General features: G+C 38.6%; 3 protein-coding genes and 1 long non-coding RNA gene across 5 annotated transcripts; 2 read left to right on the forward strand and 2 right to left on the reverse strand.

Annotated features, from left to right (window-relative positions):
- Positions 1 to 2,378: 2,378 nt before the first annotated feature.
- On the reverse strand, positions 2,379 to 6,828 carry LOC140799619 (uncharacterized). The gene is made up of 4 exons (XR_012111042.1): positions 6,705 to 6,828; positions 6,024 to 6,087; positions 4,208 to 4,471; positions 2,379 to 2,630 (listed from the first exon to the last, which is right to left on the reverse strand). It is a non-coding gene; the product is annotated as an uncharacterized lncRNA (long non-coding RNA).
- A 2,498-nt stretch (positions 6,829 to 9,326) lies between these two features.
- Positions 9,327 to 14,705, forward strand: LOC140799667 (ADP,ATP carrier protein 1, mitochondrial). Its single transcript, XM_073154081.1, has 4 exons — positions 9,327 to 9,503; positions 12,187 to 12,711; positions 13,517 to 13,888; positions 14,056 to 14,705. Exons 2-4 carry the CDS (start codon positions 12,205 to 12,207, stop codon positions 14,350 to 14,352), a joined length of 1,176 nt encoding a protein of 391 aa, XP_073010182.1. The 5' UTR covers positions 9,327 to 9,503; positions 12,187 to 12,204; the 3' UTR covers positions 14,353 to 14,705.
- A 1,437-nt stretch (positions 14,706 to 16,142) lies between these two features.
- On the forward strand, positions 16,143 to 16,810 carry LOC140800030 (uncharacterized). Its single transcript, XM_073154657.1, has one exon. The coding sequence runs from the start codon at positions 16,273 to 16,275 to the stop codon at positions 16,603 to 16,605; it is 333 nt and encodes a 110-aa protein (XP_073010758.1). The 5' UTR covers positions 16,143 to 16,272; the 3' UTR covers positions 16,606 to 16,810.
- A 1,813-nt stretch (positions 16,811 to 18,623) lies between these two features.
- On the reverse strand, positions 18,624 to 19,553 carry LOC140799699 (uncharacterized). 2 transcript variants are annotated; one of them, XM_073154132.1, is made up of 2 exons: positions 19,400 to 19,553; positions 18,624 to 19,295 (listed from the first exon to the last, which is right to left on the reverse strand). In XM_073154132.1, exons 1-2 carry the CDS (start codon positions 19,412 to 19,414, stop codon positions 18,852 to 18,854), a joined length of 459 nt encoding a protein of 152 aa, XP_073010233.1. In that variant the 5' UTR covers positions 19,415 to 19,553; the 3' UTR covers positions 18,624 to 18,851. The 2 variants fall into 2 exon arrangements, with proteins under 2 accessions (XP_073010233.1, XP_073010232.1); XM_073154131.1 differs by having other exon boundaries at positions 19,391 to 19,523.
- Positions 19,554 to 20,835: the final 1,282 nt, after the last annotated feature.

The raw sequence follows: 20,835 nt of genomic DNA on the forward strand, positions 1-20,835 counted from the left end.
TGGTATTTTGCTTTGGGATGGGAAGCCGTCCCATACGACTCCAACATTTGCTTCGTTAGCCGCGCCCCGGTCGGCTCGGCTCAATACGAACTCAACTGGCCCTCATCCCGAAACCCACTTACCAGTCTCTATTCACTTGTCTTGCTCTACGTCTACTACCCCCCTGTCTTAATCCTACATCCTATGTTCACACCCCCAACGCCTCTCTCACTTGGCTCGGCTCGGAGCTGGCTGCTCGGCTTGGCTGGCTTCATGGGTTTACTAGTTCCATGCATGCGCATGCACATGCACATGCACATGCACATGCATGCATGGTGGTAGTAGGAAGAGAACAAAACCCTCATCATTTGGGCAATGTACTCGTGAGCAAAGTAAGGGTCACATGGAAGTTGGAGAAGAAGAGAAATTGTTCTCCCGAGTGTTCATGGACATGACTACGCCTGTGTGTGTGTACAGACTCAATTTTGTATATATGTATCATGACTTCCTTCTTTTTCCTTTTCTTTTTTCTTAAGATCAGAAATGGGGTCTCCATTACTAGTTCAGAGTGGTTGATATAAGTTGCTCCTCTTGTAGGAAATAGTTGACATTCTGTACTATTGTCATTTGCCACTACTATACATACGGGATGTGTATATAAATAATGACATCAGCTAGCAAACATTTAATATCAACCCATTCACGTACGACTTCAGTTAATTAGAATACAATTAATCGACAGGTTTAACTCATGTTTAACTAACTAGTTCTCATGATCACGTTGAATCCTGTAACAGATTTGACTTTGGATCATCATTTGATCACCCATGCATAAAGAGAGAAATTTTCCATGGAAAAAGTAGTGGATGATTCCTCAGTCGTAGGAAGGTGCAGTTATTAATCTTGACGATGTAGCAGCTAATGCTGACATGCAGAGGATCTATATATGAATCATTGTTGCAGCAAGTATGTAACTAGTAACGCTATGTATATGAAGTCATCAAACCAAAACTTTGAAGAGTCTCTCCCTCTCTCTAAATTTGCCCTGCAGACTTACTATTCTTATTACTCAACATAGAGTTATTGCAACAATACTAGAGGACCCCATCTTACAGCTGTACTAAAGGCTCAACATAGTTGAACCCAAAAGAAGTGAACCAGATGCATGAATGGCCCCCAAATGCTATCTATCTATCTATCTATCTATCTATCTATCTATCTATCTATCTCTCTCTCTATCTATCTTCAGCGAGATGGGTTATATTAGCTTGTAATGCTCGTTGGCAATGGATCGATGCAAACAGTTAGGTCCACTCTTTGGTACTGTAAGAAGCACCCAAGTGGCAGGTCAGGGTCTTTAACAGACAGAAAGGGTTCAAGGTATAAACAATTACACCAACAGTGAGGACATTAAATTACAATAGTAGGGAGAGAAGAGAGGTGTAGAGTTGTGATGCGTATATAGTGTGGTTGTTGCATTAAAAGACAAAGGGAGGCTTGCATTCATTTAAGGCAAACTTTATTTGTCATGAAGAGAGGCCAAAACTCATGGCGGAGGGTATAAGAGTCTCTGTAAGAACTAATAAAATGCTAGTGGGGAGGGTATAAAGTTATCTTTGTTTTGGCTGTCAGGGGGATTAAATAATGGGAAGGCATTTGTTCTCCTCTCTAGGCTATGTGGGCTCCAACGTTACTAATGCCAAGATAGGGGAGTTAAGGCAATGTCATATATCAGTGTAAAAAATCTATTGGAGATGATCGATGATCATTGTACATGGCAATGAATGGTCTATCTGACCAGCTGCCATTGGACATCATCTATAACCATAAGTCTACTCACAACATCTATCTCATACCTGTTCATCTTACTTTAATGCATCAATTGGAAGGTTTGCTTTGAATCCATGGTTTCTATTTTCTAACCTTACAGTCAAGTGCCATGCATCCATTTACACCTTAGGCCAAGTAACATCGAGCTATAGCTGTGTGTGTGTGTGTGCATGTCTATATTCTCACGCGCATATTGAAAAATATGTATATAATTCATGCATGAACTGGAGATCAAATTGACTTCTGCTCCTGTTCCAGACATGTCAACGTGTCCTAAGTCACAGAAAGGATGGTGGCGTGATAAGATAAGAAAAGAGCAATAAGTCTTTGACTCGTTACCACCCGTTAATGTTACCAAGAAAGCACGAGCAAAGGCTTATGTCAATAAAAATTATATAATGTTTACACGATGTAAGCATCAATGGGTAAGCCCAAGGTAATTAATCCATGGGTCAATGTCGGGATATGCTGTGGCCTCCTCAAATAAATAAATGAAAGAAGATGAATACAAATTTTGCATGCTCAAAGCTCTTCTACCCAGAATATAAGAATATTTTGGCAAAGTAAACTCGAGGAACTGTTTGCTAAAGAATAGACATTTTGATATAAACAGGTCTATTTTCTTTAATTTTTTTACAAGAAATGCTTTTCTCAAAGACATATAATTGGATGTTGAGCAGGATAATCATAAGAAGCAGGTTGCAATAACCTTTGGTTGACTAGTCTTATAGTAGACTCTGAAGAATTGTCGAAGAAAGCCTCAACAGCCGATGCTTACTTCTGTAGCATAATCCCCACTTCTCTCTGAATATTTATCATACCTGCATGAACTACTGTTTATTAGGATCACTACCATGTGACTGACCAAAAAATTAGCGGGCGGCTGCATTACTGAGCAATGTGCTTTGATAGATGATAAATAGAAAACATTGGCCTACAAACATGTGGCTAGCTCCAAAAGCATTGTGGTCCTTGTTAGTATTCTATGCCACCTACGTTCAAGGCTAATTCCGGACATTCTCAATTATAATCAGGAAATGCTCAAGAGACAGTTTGGATGCATGTGAAGTTTCTAAACTTGTGAAGATGACTTGAATCATACAAACTGAGAGGAATCAACCAGGACTTCTGACCACTAAACCTTCGCGGTTGTTTGTTAGAAGCTTGCTATTTGCGTAACTTAATTATTCCTCATTGGGGTCCACGATAATTCACAACCCATCCCTATCAAAATAGCCAAGGAAAAAGAAAAGGTAGCATATATTCAAAAGCACTTACAAGTCTGAAAGGAACAAAGAAAGAAGCACCTTCATGATGCAGTATCAAGTTGCCATCAACCACAGTATGGTGCACTTACCCAAATTAATGAAGAAAAATGACATTATAGACCTTTGTCTCTCTCACCACCTAAAAAAAGTGCCCTAATGAAGAAGCCTTACCTGCATTACTTGGAGCCTAGCACCCAAGCTTCCTGTATCACCCAGGAACTTCTCTAGAAGGTGATGATTTAGTTCAATCAGAGTGATAGAAGTTCAGTTCCCATTGCCTCTTAATAGTATAAATAGCATACAGGGGCAATAGTTGAGCAGGAGGGACATCAATTGTTGAGGCAGTATAATTAAAGTTGAACTGTTAACGATTTATGCCGTCCAAGTTTAAAGATGTTAAAACTTTCAACTTTCAGGGACAAGAACTTTCTCTAACCTGGATATAGCATATTAGCTGGGGTTTTCTTATACACAATGCCATTTTATGAGAATTTGCAAGAATATGGATATAAGTATGAACTGAATGATCTTGTTAAGCTTCACATTTACTACTTAGAAATCTGATAGTAGATCCAATCATTAGAATATAACAAATGATTCAATAAGAACTATTAATTTCTCTCTTATAATCGAACGGTTGAAATTAAATAATACTAAATAAAATTAATTGGAAGTACCAGTTCTAAATTGTAAGGATAAATTAGTCATATTCTATTTCTCTCTCTTAGCTATTTTTTTTTATAAAAGATAAAAATAATAATAAATTGATAAAAGTTTGCACTCCTATAATTATAGAAAAAGTTATAAGGATAAGCAATAAAAAAATACTTAAATTCAAGTTTTCTTATCGGTTAATTAAGTCACATTTATAAAATATCTTATATACCCTTTAATTTATCAAGAGATGAAAATTATTTTTAAGAATTAATTGGTTAGTATCAAATCATTGCTCTTAGAATATAACTAAATTTGAGCCTACAATCAGTACGTTGTCCTATTTTATCCAACAAATTTGCAATTACTAGCTTACTATTTCCCATACGTAGGTATCCTTCTAAATGAATCTATTTAGAAAGACAAAGCAATGAACCTTCCAATCTATAAAAGAGTTTGTGTAATGTGATCATTACCATGTTTTCATTACTTGCAGATCCTGTAGAATCCAGTGGTACCTCCATACTTGCGCAGCAATTGGAATTTAGTACGGGATAAGTGAACACTGCGGTTCTGATTAGGTTATTGTGTATGAATAGATCTTGTTGAGTTCAACTATACACGATCCACTCATGAATGACTTGATGAGATGATTGAATGGATTCAGTTGGTGACCTTCCCTCTGATACTGATGAGTACAGCTTGCTACTCAAATTGTGATCTACTCTTCTTTTATGGTACTAAAAGGGTGAAAGAGAGCAGAACATATTATAAAAGATTCTAATTAGAAAACAGCTTCATAGTTTAATCACAAAAGACACTAATAAAATGAAGAGGCTTTGAGCAAACGAATACTAATCAGATATATTTTCCTCTCTTGCAAATTATTCCCAAAGTATTGTTCTCTCATAGGAGACCAGATATTCATAAGTTTAACATTGATGCATTAATGAAATATGATGCTTATTGATGTGAAAAAAGGAATTCATGGAGCTTGTTTTAATATGAAAGCACTTGCAATGGAACCCTACACTGCATTTCCATGATTCCATCAACAAAAAAAAGTCACAAAATTTTATGGAAGACTCCCAAAGAATAATCAATGCATGGCTTCTGTTAATCCAACAGGACTTACAATACCATTCCAAACCATATTGACTGCCATATCTTTGGTAAAGGCAACACAATTTTAAATGGATGTGAGTGCTGATAAAGATTTCCAAGCTGAGCCTTCTACAGCGTGCATTGATCTCCATAATCCAAGTGCATGGAACTTTATAACATGGTTATACTACATTAAGATCTTTAGGTCTATGTCCATACACATTGCAGAACCCAGGAACTAAGTCGTCACACAGTGTGAAACAAATATTACAGTTTAATAATAACAGAACAATTCACAAAATTACTCCTGCATGGCCGCATGCTCAACTATCATAAATCATGTGGATCTGATAGTCTTCCCTGTATGGCTGTATTATATGGTCTATCACTACTTTATTTAATAAAAATGCTTTTTTAATAATCAGGTTTACTATAAAGCTTATGTTAAAATTGTTGACATTGTCACCCAAAGATGCATAGATTCCATCATTTAACCAATTAGGAATAAAAAAATCAACTAAATGCTTATCTAAATAAGTTTCAGGCCAAAATTAATCAATCTAAAGTCTCCTAGTGATACTTGTTTGAGTGATTTATCATCCTGTAATCCTGAGCTCTATTGTTGTATCATATGGTGTATCATGATAGTCCCCAAGAAGTGCTTCCTTTATAGACAATTTACTGGGAGATGGTTCTGCACTACCTTTAAGCCTACCAAAGTTCCTGTTTCTCACCAGTTATAGGATATGGCACATAACATTGTAGGAAGTGACTACATACAATTACTCAAACAATCAAAAGACTGCAACCAATAAGCAGAATAATTCGAAATACTATAACAGATGATTACAAATATCAACATTTCACTCAGAAGATTAATTAGAACTTAGAAGGGATGGAAAAAAATCAGGAAACATAAGTTTGATAAATGAAAGTATGCCACTGAAGTTTTAATTAGACCTAAGTGAAATCTAGAGTAAGTGCATAAACACCTCATCTCAGGTCACAATAAGGATATGTAATTTGGTAATAGTCAAGAATTGTATATGTTAACTAACATTAAGAGAATTTTGTGTAAACATAGAGAAAAGCTTCATGCAATGTCAACAACAACCATAATCCATATTACATCAAATGCAATCAAAGCACTCAGAAAAGGCAAAGCAAGATGAGAAAGCAGTAACATACATGAACGAAGTTGTTGGAAGCCTACTCTTCCGCAGATCGGCAGCCAGAAAAATTGTTGATCAGCCTGAACCAAGCAAATGAAAAGTAAAAAAAATTAAATGGACATATTACTGATGCATATATACCCTGTCTTGGAATATTGAAATTGACCATGGTGACAAGCTGTCTCAGTCTTACGAATTTACGACAAACTTAACCTCATTTTACAAATTTATACAAATCTGACATCATCCCTATGTTGGAAAGTTCTAAGGCAAAGGAAGCAATAATCAAACGGATGCATCCGCTTAAAGTTTGTTTGCCACCAATTTCATTTCTTTCTACGGCAATAATTTTCGATCTTACTTCGGCATAGGTTTACAAATACGTTTGCAGGAATAGAAGACTGGATTGTAGAAACCTCAGATTAAGATGGGATGACCAAACAACCGAAACATGCCTGCTCTTCCATGCGAGAAAAATAACGAGCAAAAACAAATCGAAACTAAGTTTAGTGCAAGCATATTCCCGTAAATTAGGAGCAAGTGTTGCAAACTTATTCCGACGGGAAAAGCGAGAAATCCAAGAAAAAATTTACTGCGACCAAATCAAAACAATAACTCTCGCAAAACAAATTAGAGCAAATTAGAGATAAGCAAAAGCTTTCTCAACCCTAGCAAAGAACAGCTAAGAATTGTTTACCTGAGAAATTCTGCGCAGAGATCGTCACCAATAGAGATTAGTCGACGCAGAATAAGACAATACCCGCAGCAAATTAGTTGAGACTTGAGAGGGGACAATTGAAAGGGACGAAAGAAGAAGGACGAACGAATCGCCACTCGACAACCCACGAACGACGAGGAGAAAAGGAGCAAGGATTTCCTACATCTAAAGCTGTAGGAAGTTGCTCCAATGTAATATTCGTATATTAAGATTGCCTTTTTAAATTACGATCCAATCCGAGCACAAATGGTGGGATGAATTGCTCGTTGGCCGCTAAGCTTAATGTTACATTTTATTTGTTGTAATGTATTTTTAATTTAAGCTGCAGTGGTCTATTCAAATAGTCGTTGCCCTAGCCGTCAATATTTTTCGTGGCTTTAGATTCCTGACTTATAATATTTAGACAGTGGCTGTCTAAGACACATGTCAGGTGACAAATTCTTATTTTTTAGTCTCAAAAAATATAAAAGTTTGTAAATCTCTTATGCTATTAATAAATTTCTGATTTGATTACAGTCATTTCTATTAATTATATATATATATATATATATATATATTGAGAGAGTCCCATAATTCACCAATTTAATAATTTGTTACAATAAAACGAGGAGAAGAAAAAACTTCGACCCTTAAAATATAAATTGACTTACACAGAAGCATAGCATCAAGTACATAATTATACAGAAGTATTCGAAGAAAGAACTAAGGAAGTAGGACAACTGCATTGCAAATAATCCTCCCACTTGGCCAACATTGGTGCCACTATAAATAAATGAAGCTTGAGACAAGTGCAAACCTACAATAATAAGCTACAAACCCAAGAGGAAGCAAAAAAAAAAGAGACATGAAACTGAATCTAGGCAAAATACAAAATCTCTCAGTATAACAAATTCTCAACCAATAAAACAAAGACAACCTAAAACCAAAGCAGAGTCAAATGGAGGGATAGTGGATAATATAGGAGGAAGAATGATGATTGGATATAAAGCGAAAGCAGCGGGATCTAAAGCTAAGGTGGCGGGAGGAAGCATGATTGGGAGTCCTCGCGGATAGGGATTAGACACGAAGAGGAAGAGCCGATGTTAGAGTCGACGGCAAACAATAAAGAGGAGGTGGGTAATAAGACAGAAGAGGAGGAGTGGATACCTCAAAGCCCCCAGCTAGAGGGTGGTGAAGGGGTCAAAGAGGATAATTTGGCCAGAGGTGGCGACGATGGTGCAAAGGAGAAGAAAAGAGAGATAAGAGAAAGAAAATGAGAGAAAAGAGAAGTGAAAGGTGAAGGAAGGGATGAGAGAATTTATTTAGATGAATAGTGTGCCACTGCAATTAACCCAAGGTATAGGGGTGGAGACATACGAAAATTGGCATTGAGAAGAGTAAAAGGCGACGAGTGCTCAAAGAGAAGGAAATCTGATGAAACCAAAGAGAGAATGACGAGTAAGATAGAGGAGAGAACATGAATGAGATTAGGGATGCTAAAAAATTTGTGAGCCTAAAGCTCGACAATGTCCAACCCAATAAAATCAGGTCATAGCTATCTCAAGCTCACTTTGGATCTAGCCTGACTCGACTCGAAAGTCTATTGAACTAGCTCGGGGTTAAGTCATATCCAAGCTTGACCTGGCCTGAGCACATACTATCTATCCAGTCCATTAAAGCTCATAAATAATGATTCATATTTTAAGTTATGTCTGTCTGTAATTAGTTTGACTAATGTCTATTAAAAAAAAAGAGGGATAGAAAAAGAAAAATACTAACCAGAGAGGAGAGGAAGAGCTCCTCCACTCCTATATAACTAGATGGGAGAGATGAAAAAATAGCCGACAAAAAAAGGCAGCAAAGAAATCGTCAGTATGAGGAGGAGAAGACTCTAAAACCCTATCAAAGCTCTACCTGATATTTTATATCAGGCTGCGACAAAAGAAATCTTTTATTATTGGTCCAATCCAATGACTTGGAGATTCCAAGATAGCGTGCTATTATTGACCGAATAAAATTCACATAATGTCTTAATTATTCAGTGATCGCATTGGGTTGGGTCAATACTTTTCCTTGTGAAACGAGTGCTTATGCTGGTGATATTTGACGTCTGATTCTCGTGATGCACCAAACGACTCAATGACTTGATTACATCTAACGCAGTCCCACTTTCAGCAATCGAATAGGAAAGATGCAGTCAAGCACGGCTGCACCTTCAACCTAAGCCGCCCATCTCCACGCGGACCCACCACTTTCATAGCCGACACACACTCGTCTCGACCTCCGTCCGTTCCAGTTGGTCGACGAGCATGGACCTCCCACATGGATGTTCCTACGTTGGGCCTTTCTACTGGAAGATGAAGCTGTTTGCTGTAAGCCTGAAAACAGCAGCTCATCCATCGGAGTCTAGAAAGCATGGACCGCCTCCTGGTGGCACGTGAAACTGACCAGGGAAAGATCCCGGCTCAAGTGCACAACTGACCCACCCGATTGGCCCACTACTACTTGGTGATCATAGCCGTCCAACGCTCCATCGATCATCTTGGCCGTCCATTGGTCGTACGGCCCATGCCATCTTCCCTCGCATAGGAGTTTATATGCGGTTAACTGCACGTCCGCACCGTCCTAAAATTGTGCCCCCCTGCGCTGAAATAAAAGAGGCGCTCAACTATCCCTAGAGAGCATCCCTCGCCATTCTCCCATTTCTCTGCCTTCTCCCTTCGCTCTCCACCTCTCGCTTCCCTCGCCGATCTCCACGGAGGGAAGGGGGAGGAAGTCGCGGGGATTCGCTTCCGAAGGGTAAGGACGATCTCGTTTTCTTTTTTAAACTTTTTTTTTTCGCTATTCATTTTGTTCTCTGATTCGTCCATGTTTTGCGGATGAGAAGAGGGTCGATACTCTCTATTTAAGCATTTCGATTCCAGATCTGCGTTTTTTCCCCTTTAGATTTCTATTTTTCTTTTTAATCGGAAGGAAGAGGTGATGATTTCTAATGCGTAGATCTGAAAAGGCTTTGCTGTATTGTTATCGATCTTTGTTATCTTAGGAATTTTGCTCTATTCCTCATGGAATCGAGAGAACGTTGTGTTGATTTTATAGATCTAGCCTTTCGATTGCTTTGTGTGTGTATGTGCGTGTGTTCGTATCTGGATATGTGGATCGTAGAGTCTCGGGTGAATGAGATATGTGTTTATTTCTAGGGCTAATATGACGGACGCTAGGTCACATCGTACAGGGTAGGTTATAGAAATGATCACCTCGTTGACGAGGTGTTTAAGCAGTTGTACAATTTGATACTTACCTTATTACACTATATGTCCAGAAGTTTTGACGTATTACATGATACTCCATTTTTTTTTTACTTTTTAGGTTGTATGATATTATTCCTCTCAATCGAACCCTTCTCGAGAACACTTTTTTCATTTACTTTTTTATTTATTTTGGTATTAGTTAATCCCCTGTCACTATCACTATCTTGCGATTAATTTTCTGGGGACGAAGCATCATAGGATTGTTCTGATTAACTTGCTTTGGCTTTCTGTTAAGTCTATTTGGTAGACACCTAATTGTTTTAGGGAATAAGGACATTCTGTTAACTCGTCTGTCAAGGTATTAATGATAACACGTCATGGTTTGTCTACATATATAACAGAATTGGATGGCAATGAAGAAAGAAAAAGAGAACTTGCTGAGTTGTCGTTGGATAGCATTTTTAATCATTCTATTTAAGTTTTTGGACAATCGCAAGTGGAATATAGTCAAATCTAATGATTTAGTTTTAAAGGAAAGGAAAAAAATGTTCCAACAGATGAACACTAATACTCATACGAGTCTCTGTTGATTTAGGTGAATATATGTACATCTTTTATGACTATATTATGTCTAGCTAACAGGAAAGGATCTCTTAAAGAGAGCTCCCTTTTTGAGAATTGAAATAATGTTTTGACTTTTCTGCTGTTGGTACTAACGGCACAAACCCACTTGCCTTATGATCCAAAAGGATAACCCCTTCCCTTGACCTGGACAGTTGTCAGGAACAAAAGAATAGTGGAATACACAGTTTTAGTTTCTCCTGAGAATCTGAATTTATGTTCATGTATTTTTTTTCTCTATAAACCATCAGATCTTTTCAATGTACTCACTAGACCAAGTAATTTTCTTTATTTAGATCGAAGGATGAAAAAGAAGCCCAAATTTTGCTAATTTATCCTTAATTACTTAACGATTTGCCAGCAAACTTAACCTGCAACCCAAGACTAATTGTCTTAACTTCTAATGTCTGTTATTCGTATTCAGGAAGCAGATATCATGTGCAATTTCCATTTTTCATTTTTCATTGTTTATCCATATTCTGTTGCTTGTTACCGTATTTGGATTCTTATCTTCCTTCCAAATTGTTAAGATAATATTTAACTCTTCTTTTCTTAGAGATGTTGGTTAAAGAGATTATCATTCTATGTTTGCGTAAGTAGTCCCTTAGTCCCTTTCTTCTTGACCATTACAACTTGACAAATCTGGAATGTTGTGCTTTGGGGTAAACCTATACTGATGTATTTAGCTATTTCATCAAAACATAGTTAAAATGCCGTGATCGAGGCCCATGTTTCCTATCCATCTTCTTTTGAGTGGAATATTAGGTTCTCCGTTGGCTCTGATGGTTTCATTGGTCTCGAGTGATTCCAACCAAACAATAGGAGAATGAAATGTAGGTTATTATCTTTTGTAAAAGCCTTGTTTAGATAATCCTAAGCCCCCCACTGGGACCATTTAGTTTGATGTAAGGAATCACGGTTGACCCAACAAAGATCTTACTCCGACTGGATCTTTCTTTTTAGGAAAAAGATAAAAATGAGAAAGTCATAATACATGAGGCTCCTGCCTACACAGGGTTTGAAATGAAAGTAGACGTGTTCATCATGCGAGCCAGGCTGAGTTCAGGCTGGACTTTTTGGATAGACTAGGCTGAGCTAAGTCTAGTTAAAACTGGTGGGTTTGGGTTAGGCCTGGCTGAGTAAGGCCAAGTGGTCATCTCTAAATAAAAGACATACACTGTTGTAATTCATTTACAAAATCCGTATTGATATACTTTCACAGTTCTATTTATACTTTTGATTGTTAGTTAGGTGCTTTAGTAAATGTGAAAATTTCCTTATCCAACCTACTTTGAAATTTAATTATGTTCACTTTCACTGTCATAAGTTGAAGATAATCTCCTACTCTATTGAAGTTATTGTTACATCTAATGGCTTTTAACATTTGCTCTTCAATATTGCCTGCTCATATTTCTAGCAAATCATGTTATACTCTCTTTTCTCTGTAATATGATCTTTGAGATTTATGGAAGTTATTTCTTTGCATGTTGTTTTTCTGGTTGTTTACAGTAGTTCCATTGTGTTCCCTTACAAGTCAATGTCCTTTGCAGGTGAATGTTTCAATTTATAAGAGCTTTTTGTTAACCCTATTTGTGGACTCTTTAATGTAGGGCAATTGTTAGGAAGGCATGGAGAATCAGGTTAACCACCCTACTGTTATTCAGAAGGTTGCTGGGCAATTCCATCTCAGCTCCAGCTTTTCTCAAACTCTGCGGGCTCATAACAGCGATTTCTGTATGCCCTCGTCATATGCGAGATGCTTCACCACTGGAAGCTACATGAATGAGAGTCTACGGAATCCGCTGGTGCCTGTTGCTAGTGGTAGCATTAATCTTCCAGTGGCTTCATCTGTCTCACCAGTTTTTGCCAATGCACCTGCTGAAAAAGGGTTCACCAGCTTTGCCATAGATTTCCTTATGGGTGGAGTTTCTGCTGCAGTTTCCAAAACTGCCGCAGCTCCTATTGAACGTGTTAAGCTACTGATCCAGAACCAGGATGAAATGATCAAAACAGGTCGTCTCTCCGAACCATACAAGGGAATCTCTGACTGTTTTGGTCGAACAATAAGAGATGAAGGTATGGCTTCATTGTGGAGAGGGAACACAGCAAACGTGATCCGCTATTTCCCTACCCAGGTACATTTAGATTTTCACATCTGTTTGTGTTACTTAATTTGATACATGTAATTTTTGTTGCAACTGTGGTTAACAATGTTTCACATTGTAAATATGTTTGAACTATAATGGCAATTACCCTACAATTGCTTTTCTAAGCACTAAAACTTTTAACAGTTGAGCTGGCTGGCCTGCTGAGTCGAGCTGTCATGCTTTGCTATAAACTGCAGATCATAAAGTAGATTAGCTTAATTGTGTCTGTGACTGATACGGATTTAGTATCTGGTGTTCTGGAGCATTAGCTATATAAAAAAATCATTCGCCTTCTTTTCTTTCCCATGCACTTTGTCATAGGCAGTCAGGTCAATAGTTGTGTAAACTGTATTAGATCACAGAGAAATTTGAACCAAAAGACACAAAGAACAATAAACAACCAAGCTTGGACTGCAAACAATATTTGGGATAAGATTCTTTTTCTCCATTAATGTGTTTTAGTGCAATTTTTTTTTTCAAAACAGGTGCTATCATGTTTTTTTATTATTATTATTTTAACTACATTTTTTTTTCCCTCCTTTTCTCATTTATTTATCTTCACGGGAGACTACCACTCATCCACCTAATGATCCTGAACATTGACGTTAAACCTGTTGCATATGTTATTAACATGCCTATCTAATCACAGAGTAGTAGTGTATTCTCTGATGCATGTGGTACGTGGTAGCATCTTGATCATTTCATTGTTTTCCCATCTTATTCTTCATTTGCCAGTTACCAAATGGCTTTATTGCTTCTTTATCTAATCACCTTAGTTTGTCATGTATCCTAGGCTCTGAACTTTGCATTCAAGGATTACTTCAAAAGGATGTTCAACTTCAAGAAAGATAGAGATGGGTATTGGAAGTGGTTTGCAGGGAACCTTGCTTCTGGTGGTGCTGCTGGTGCTTCGTCACTATTGTTTGTATACTCTCTTGACTATGCTAGGACTCGTTTGGCCAATGATGCAAAGGCAGCAAAGAAAGGAGGGGAAAGACAATTTAATGGGCTTGTTGATGTCTACCGGAAAACCTTGAAATCAGATGGCCTTGCTGGCCTTTACCGTGGATTTAATATCTCGTGTGTTGGAATTATAGTCTACCGTGGTCTTTACTTTGGAATGTATGATTCTCTGAAGCCAGTAGTCCTTACTGGGAATCTGCAGGTATGCTTTGTTTATGTTTCATATTCTTTTGGATGTTGAAATGTATTTCCACCTGTTTTGCTTATTCAACTTTAAAATAAGGAAAATTACATGGCAAACTTTGATACGCCTTAATCAAGAAATACTCTGTTGACGATCATATCATTTTGTTCTGTTGGGTGTTGCAGGATAGCTTCTTTGCAAGCTTTGCACTTGGTTGGCTGATCACAAACGGTGCAGGACTTGCATCTTATCCTATTGACACTGTCCGTAGAAGAATGATGATGACATCTGGAGAAGCTGTTAAGTACAAGAGCTCCCTCGATGCCTTCTCTCAGATTCTGAAGAATGAGGGGGCAAAATCCCTGTTCAAGGGGGCAGGTGCAAACATTCTTCGTGCAGTAGCTGGTGCTGGTGTGCTTGCTGGTTATGACAAATTGCAGCTGATTGTCTTGGGGAAGAAGTATGGTTCCGGAGGGGCTTAAAGTGGAAACACAATAAGTCATCAGTCATCACTAACAGATGGTGATGAAAACAAAATCTCATTTTTACCTCAAAACGTCTCACTTGATCCGAAAGAAGTTTTGCCGTACATTTAATAATTATTGTAGGAGGGAGATTCTCCCTACATTATTTTTTTTGGAGTATTGTTCTCCAAAACTTCAAGTCTGTAGCAGCTCTTGGTTGAAACTGAGTTGACCGGAGAGTGATGTTACCTTCGGGCATCGATCTTCATTTTCGTTGCTAAGATCGGAAAATATTAGTTTTAATTTCATGATATGAACACTTTTGAGATGCATCTTGGTATTTTAAGGCAGGTGGCTTATTATATTCAAAAGTTTTCTTTCAAAGAATGCTTTGAAGGTACAAAATTTGCAAATATGCTGCCACATTATAGTTTGCATATGACATATATCGATAAGTTCGCTGCTAGCGTTTTAGTGAACGTTCTCTTTGAATGTTTTTCCACTGTGGCTTTCATGGAGAGATATATGATTTTCTGACTGTTGCTGCTTGTGTTGCCAAGTTGGTTGCCATGAAATTAATAACCCTTATTATTTTCTAATTGCCAAAGGTTATCTTTCATAGTCCTTTTTTGGTTGTACACATCGACTTACTAAATTGCAAAAAAAAATCTTCACCCCTTGGTCCTCTAAAATAAGAGCAAAATGTTCTCTGGATGGGAGGGCCATTTTCATTTATCACCCACTTAAGATACAAATTGGTGACAACTTATCATCTGCATTCAATAATGTTATTCTCAACGGTAATAATAATAATTGACAGCTAAAACCAACTTTATCCCAAATAATCACTATTTCTCTAATTACACTCTCCAAATCGAATGATTTGTCTGGCGATAGATAACAGGTACGAAAGAACGTAATTCTAAGATAAAGCGTGTTTGGTCATCACCGCGGCGGGGAACAAACGCTCTTAGAAGACACCACCTATTGGAGCAGTGAAAGTAAATTATGAAGTAAAAGCATGTATGGCACTTCCCCAAGTCCTGGTCTCTCAGGAACAGATCGTCTGGCACCTTTTAAGCCCTTCATTTGCTGCAAAATTTAACGATAACCGTTAAAGTAAAGAAAAACCTTTGGCAACTTTATAACTACTAGGTGCAGAGCATCCGGAATGTAGTAACTTCCTGCAATCCAGGTTGCAGATGATGATCGGTCGCCCGTGCTTAACAAATGCGCGTTTGGTCCCCACTCATAAGTTAGTGGCATTAAAAAAATACCACAGGAAGTGCATCGCATTATTCGTCAGATATGTTATTTAATCACCTGCGCTCAGTGCTTCACTTGATACTGATACCATTTTAAGTCTGCAGTTTTGACTACATGCAAACAAACAAAACCACAAGAATAATTATCCACGAGCAACACTGTCCGTGTCAATTATAATAACAATCTGGTTGGATAACCAATCTCATGTTTGCAATTTATATGGTAGTTATTCTTGTTATACATTATAAATGTATTATCTTCTACTATCAATGCAAGATAATACAATTTTAAAGAAAAAATCACATCATATCAGGAGAAAATCCACTTTAAAGCAGTCTTTATCTCAGACTGCGATTTCAAAGAGACAGGAGGTCATGCACCTAAGAATCGATTACTAAGAAGATTAAAAGAAAGCACCTAACTCATAACTCAACCCCAATCGGCATTAGCGTCCCTATCAAAGAGAATCCCCCCCCAACATGCACTCTTTTGTATGCTTTTCCTATGCAGTGCCCAACTCCCCCCACCCCCCACCCACTCCATCCACCTATGCCTCTATCAGGCCCATCATGACAGAGACTAATGCCCTTATCACACCCATCAAGAGACAAAGAAGAGCTCCTCTCTTTATAACCCTTTCGATTCTTCTGCACGCTACGAAACAACGAACCCATGTGGCGGCTCATCTCAGCCCTGCGCCAGAGGCGGACCGCACGAGTGGCAGACGACAGCGGGCTCGGGACCGAGGTCGCCGGTCACGGCCCCGCCGCCGCCGCCGCCGCCGCCGAAGCGGGCAGTGGGTGGAGCGGCGCGCTCGCGGCTCTGCTGGCCGTGGCACGCGCACCGCTCATGGTGGCGGCGTGGGCCGCCGGCGCTTTCCGAGGAGGCGAGGAGGATGAGGCGGCTGCAGCGGCCGCTTGGGCGGAGCGTCGTGGGCCGCCGCGCCCCGACGAGGTGAGCCACCTCATGGTGCGCGAGAGTATGCGCTACGCCATCTATGTTTAGAGAAAGGGGAATGGAAAGGGAGAAAGGAGGTTGTTTGAGACTTGGTATATTTATTTATTATATAAAGGCAAGTTTCCTGACTAGACTCTGATGAATTTCTATGTAATTTGTGGCCGCGGTGCGGTTTGTCTGGAAAAGGAGGTTTTTTCTTTTAATTTCTTTTTTTTTTAAAAAAAAAAAGGGTTCATAGACATTGTTTTAGCAAGTGAATTCTTGATTACAATCTTTCATATATATATATATATATATATATTAATCGAGAATTCTGAGGTGGATTAGCCCAATCTTTATAGAGATGATTAGAATAGTCTAAGTTGGCTAAAGTTAGGAGCGATGACATTGTTACAATTACTCATGTAACAAACTCTAATACAAGGGAACAAAGATATTCATGGGACATATTCCTAAACTATCAAATAGATAGATTAGCTGAAGCTGCTATTGGAGCCAGTAACGATCTTAACGACTACCTGGGAATCACTAAAGATGTAGTAGTCTGAGGAGCTGCCATGCAAATGAAGTTCTTCCATACTCACGAGAAGAGCGAGAGCTGTCACTTTCAACAATAGAATGTAACCGATGAAGTCCTCCCGAGGGAGGTTTTTGAGTTTATGAAATACGTCCTTCAAACAACAATGAGATGGGAGGGGTCTAGAATTGGGAGATACGAGTCTAGGAAAGCCAAGTTGCTCATCTTAATTCCTTAATAATCTCCTTTAATTCTTCTAAATAGCCGGCTGTTGTAAGCTTTTCAAAGGGTAAGGGAAGACTCGCCAGCAATCACTCATAAAAGGGGTCACTCTATTCGGGTTGGCCTGGCTTGGTCCGAACCCACTTCGGGCTAGGCCCAAGCCCCCTCGCAGACATTCAATTCTTCTATACCCTTTTTTGGGGGATGTTTCCTTGGAACTAACGCTTACCCCGAAATAGACGAGGATGAGAGTGGGACAGCTTGTACATAGAAAAATTTAGCATGACTTGATATGATGTGTTAAGCTATACTTTTGAATGATTACATATGACATAGTAGCTTCAACGTTATAGTTGCACATATTGATTGAAATTGGTGGTTGAGTATTTCTATTATACTTATTTATGATCTATAATATTATGCTACTAGCATACATGCATTATCAAAAGTATTACTATATTATTATATAGTAATGCTTTTGCTTGAGTTCTTAATCTATAGATCCTAGATAATTAAGTGTGTCGTTAGTCGAGCTAGACAACGATTATACTATCGATTGACAATAGTCAAAACTCTTTGAGGATATTTAAGTTAGATATCAAAAGATAAGATGACATAAACCTAGTAATACTTGATGAAATAGAATGAGGGCATCCTTAAGCAGCATCTTATAATTTTCGCACATGTGGTGCCATGATATTGAGTTGAGGCTTTGGACTGGTAGCATCGATGCATGATGCTAACTCACGGTGATAGGCTAATGACTAAGGTTCTTAGTCTACAATGATGGACAATCAACCGGCTATTCGTCGAGTAATAGACAATAATTCTACTATTAGAATCTATCCTCTTTTGGGATTGTTTATGTAGAGTTCTTGGTCGATGGGCCCAACGTCAACGTGTTGAGCAGCGTTGGGGGTGGATAAAATTAGTGTACATCGGGTTGGACCATACTAACCGGCACATTTATTGTGCATGATTTATTACTAACATGATGTTCATCTATTTAAATATTTATGTACTTTTTATATTGGGTGTACTTATCTTGCTAGTGATACTGCTACTTGTTGAGCATTAAGCTCATTTATATTTGATATACGTTACAAATTAACTATTGTCGTGATGGGAGATCAATAGTAATTTCACTTATTAGGGTGTTAGACTTATTTTATTATCTTATGATATATTATTTTGTAAGAGGTTTGTAATTTTTTTTCTCTTATTATATATCTTACTTTCCGTATGTAGTTTCGTATTTGAAATTTCTACCCCAGCACTCTATTTTGATTACATACTGTCTCCCAATAATTAGTTTTGACTAAGGACATATCAAACAGCAGAGAGAGAGATAATTATTTATTAAGTAACAAAACTAAATCAAAATACAAAATCCTAATGTCCCAACTAAGATAACATTAAACACTCATAAATGGGCCTAAAGGCCCATATTTATTGTCCAAGACCTTAAACTAAAAGGCCCACTAATTGTTCGTGGCTCACGAGTCACGACACAACTCAGTACCCAGTATGAAACATACTAGTAGTTTTTAACACTCTACTCCTCACTCTTCTCAACTGCAGCTTCCTCCTCTACTTCCTCTTCCACTGCCTTCTCCTCTGCTACCTCCTCCTTCTTCTCTTCCTCATTAGGCTCTACTTCGACCTTCGCTTCCACGGCCTCCTCGGCGACAGCATCAGTCGTCACCTCTTCAGCCTTCTCTTCCGTCTTCTCCGCTGGTGTCACCTCTTCAGCCTTCTCTTCTATCTTCTCCTCTGTTACCGCCTCCTCTTCTACCTTTGCCTCTTCCTTAGTCTCCACTACCTCCGCCGGACTCTCGACTACCTCCTCGGCGGCAACATCAGTTGCCTCCTCTTTTGGCTCGTCGATCACCGCCTCTACTGTAGGCTCTGCCGCCACTTCCTCTTTTGGAGCTTCTTGGAGCTCTGCCGGTTGCTGCTCTACATTCTCCTCGGGCAAAGCGGTAGTTGCCGATTGGACCTACAATTGTATGCATGGGACGAACTTCCTTAGCTTATATATTAACACTTAAATTAATTAACTATATGTATATATAAAGAAAGAATGAAGAGTACCGCAGCTACCTCAACAGTAGCCATGTAGATCAAATTAAGGAGAAGAGCTAATTGGCTATATGTAGTGAAAGAAACAGGGGAGCAAGGAAGCAAGAGAAGGTGTGTTGTGAGCAACGATGTGGAAGTGGAGAGGCTATATATAGAGAGAGAGAGAGAGGAATGGAGGGGTAGAATGGGGAAAAAAGGAAGGAAAGGATATAAAGGTGAATTTTTGTGTTTGATTTATTTATTTTTTTGTTGATTGAGGAAGAGGAATCTTTTTCTTTCTTGGGATCGGGTGCATGATATGTCCATGGAGTCGATTGGTGCAAAAGAAATCCATGTGGCAGAGGATGACGTTGCTGGATGACTATTCTTGAGGAGAGGAATTAGGAAGAGCCAAATGGATGTGGGCTAATCTCAGAATTCAATGTGCACCCGCCCTGTCCAAATATTACAAGCCCTAGTGAGTTGTTTTATCTTTTGAGTTCTGTACAGCGTGGCTTGTAGGTGTACGAATTGATTGGCCATGCACGTTCTAATGTCGTTGATACCATTAACTATATTACAAGATAACGTACGCACTTCTTTTTTTTATATATATAAAAGAAATATTTTGAAGGTATTAAATGGAGCTACTTAATTTACTCCCCTTGTTTAATCTGTAGAAAGGAATCCATGTATGTTTTCAAGGCTCTATAGTCTATAGTTTCATGCGAATGAATTAATGGGATTAGAGGAGTTTTGGTTTGGTTTAATTCTCTCTCATCGTTCTTTGACAACTACTGGGTTTGTTGTCTTCTTCTTCTTTTTCATATCGGACGGTCGACCAGAATGAAAAGGAAGCGACTAAATCATGGTGGGCGGTGGCCGCGGTGGGACCCGAAATGGCGTGGCAATAGCTAGGGGACGGCGGGAGATGGGCCCCGCAAGGTATCTTTCCAGCTCCTCACCCGTGATGGAACTCCCACCTGCCAGAATCTGGACGTGTGACGACGCAGGTGAGCAGGTCTGCCACGTCGAACCACGTCAGCAGCTGGGTGTTAGGCAGTACGAGTTCATAAACTCATTCACAGTTCATGATGACTAGGATTCACTACTGCCAATTGTTCCGTTCCTACATAATCTTGCTATGAATCCTAGTAGTACGACTCACTCACTTAATGTGGCTTGATGCTATACATCTGCACACAGCCTTTGCAGTTGAATAGTATAAATACGAGCGAGTAGAAGACCAATAAAAGATTAACAGAGCAAAATTTTACAAATTAAATATATATATATATATATATATATATATTTCTTTTCTTTTTCTTTCTTATAGATCTGTATCAGTTCGAGTTCCATACAAATAACTTCACATTGCAAAACAGAAAGAAAAACAACAATTCAACTTTAGTATAAATGCTATATATACACAATCAAAAAGCGAAAAAAAGAAGAAGAATTATACATATATAGATGCC

The sequence above is a fragment of the Typha latifolia genome, chromosome 13, assembly GCF_019914945.1.
Source record: "Typha latifolia isolate L0001 chromosome 13, TyphaL0001v2, whole genome shotgun sequence".
Taxonomy (NCBI): domain Eukaryota; kingdom Viridiplantae; phylum Streptophyta; class Magnoliopsida; order Poales; family Typhaceae; genus Typha; species Typha latifolia.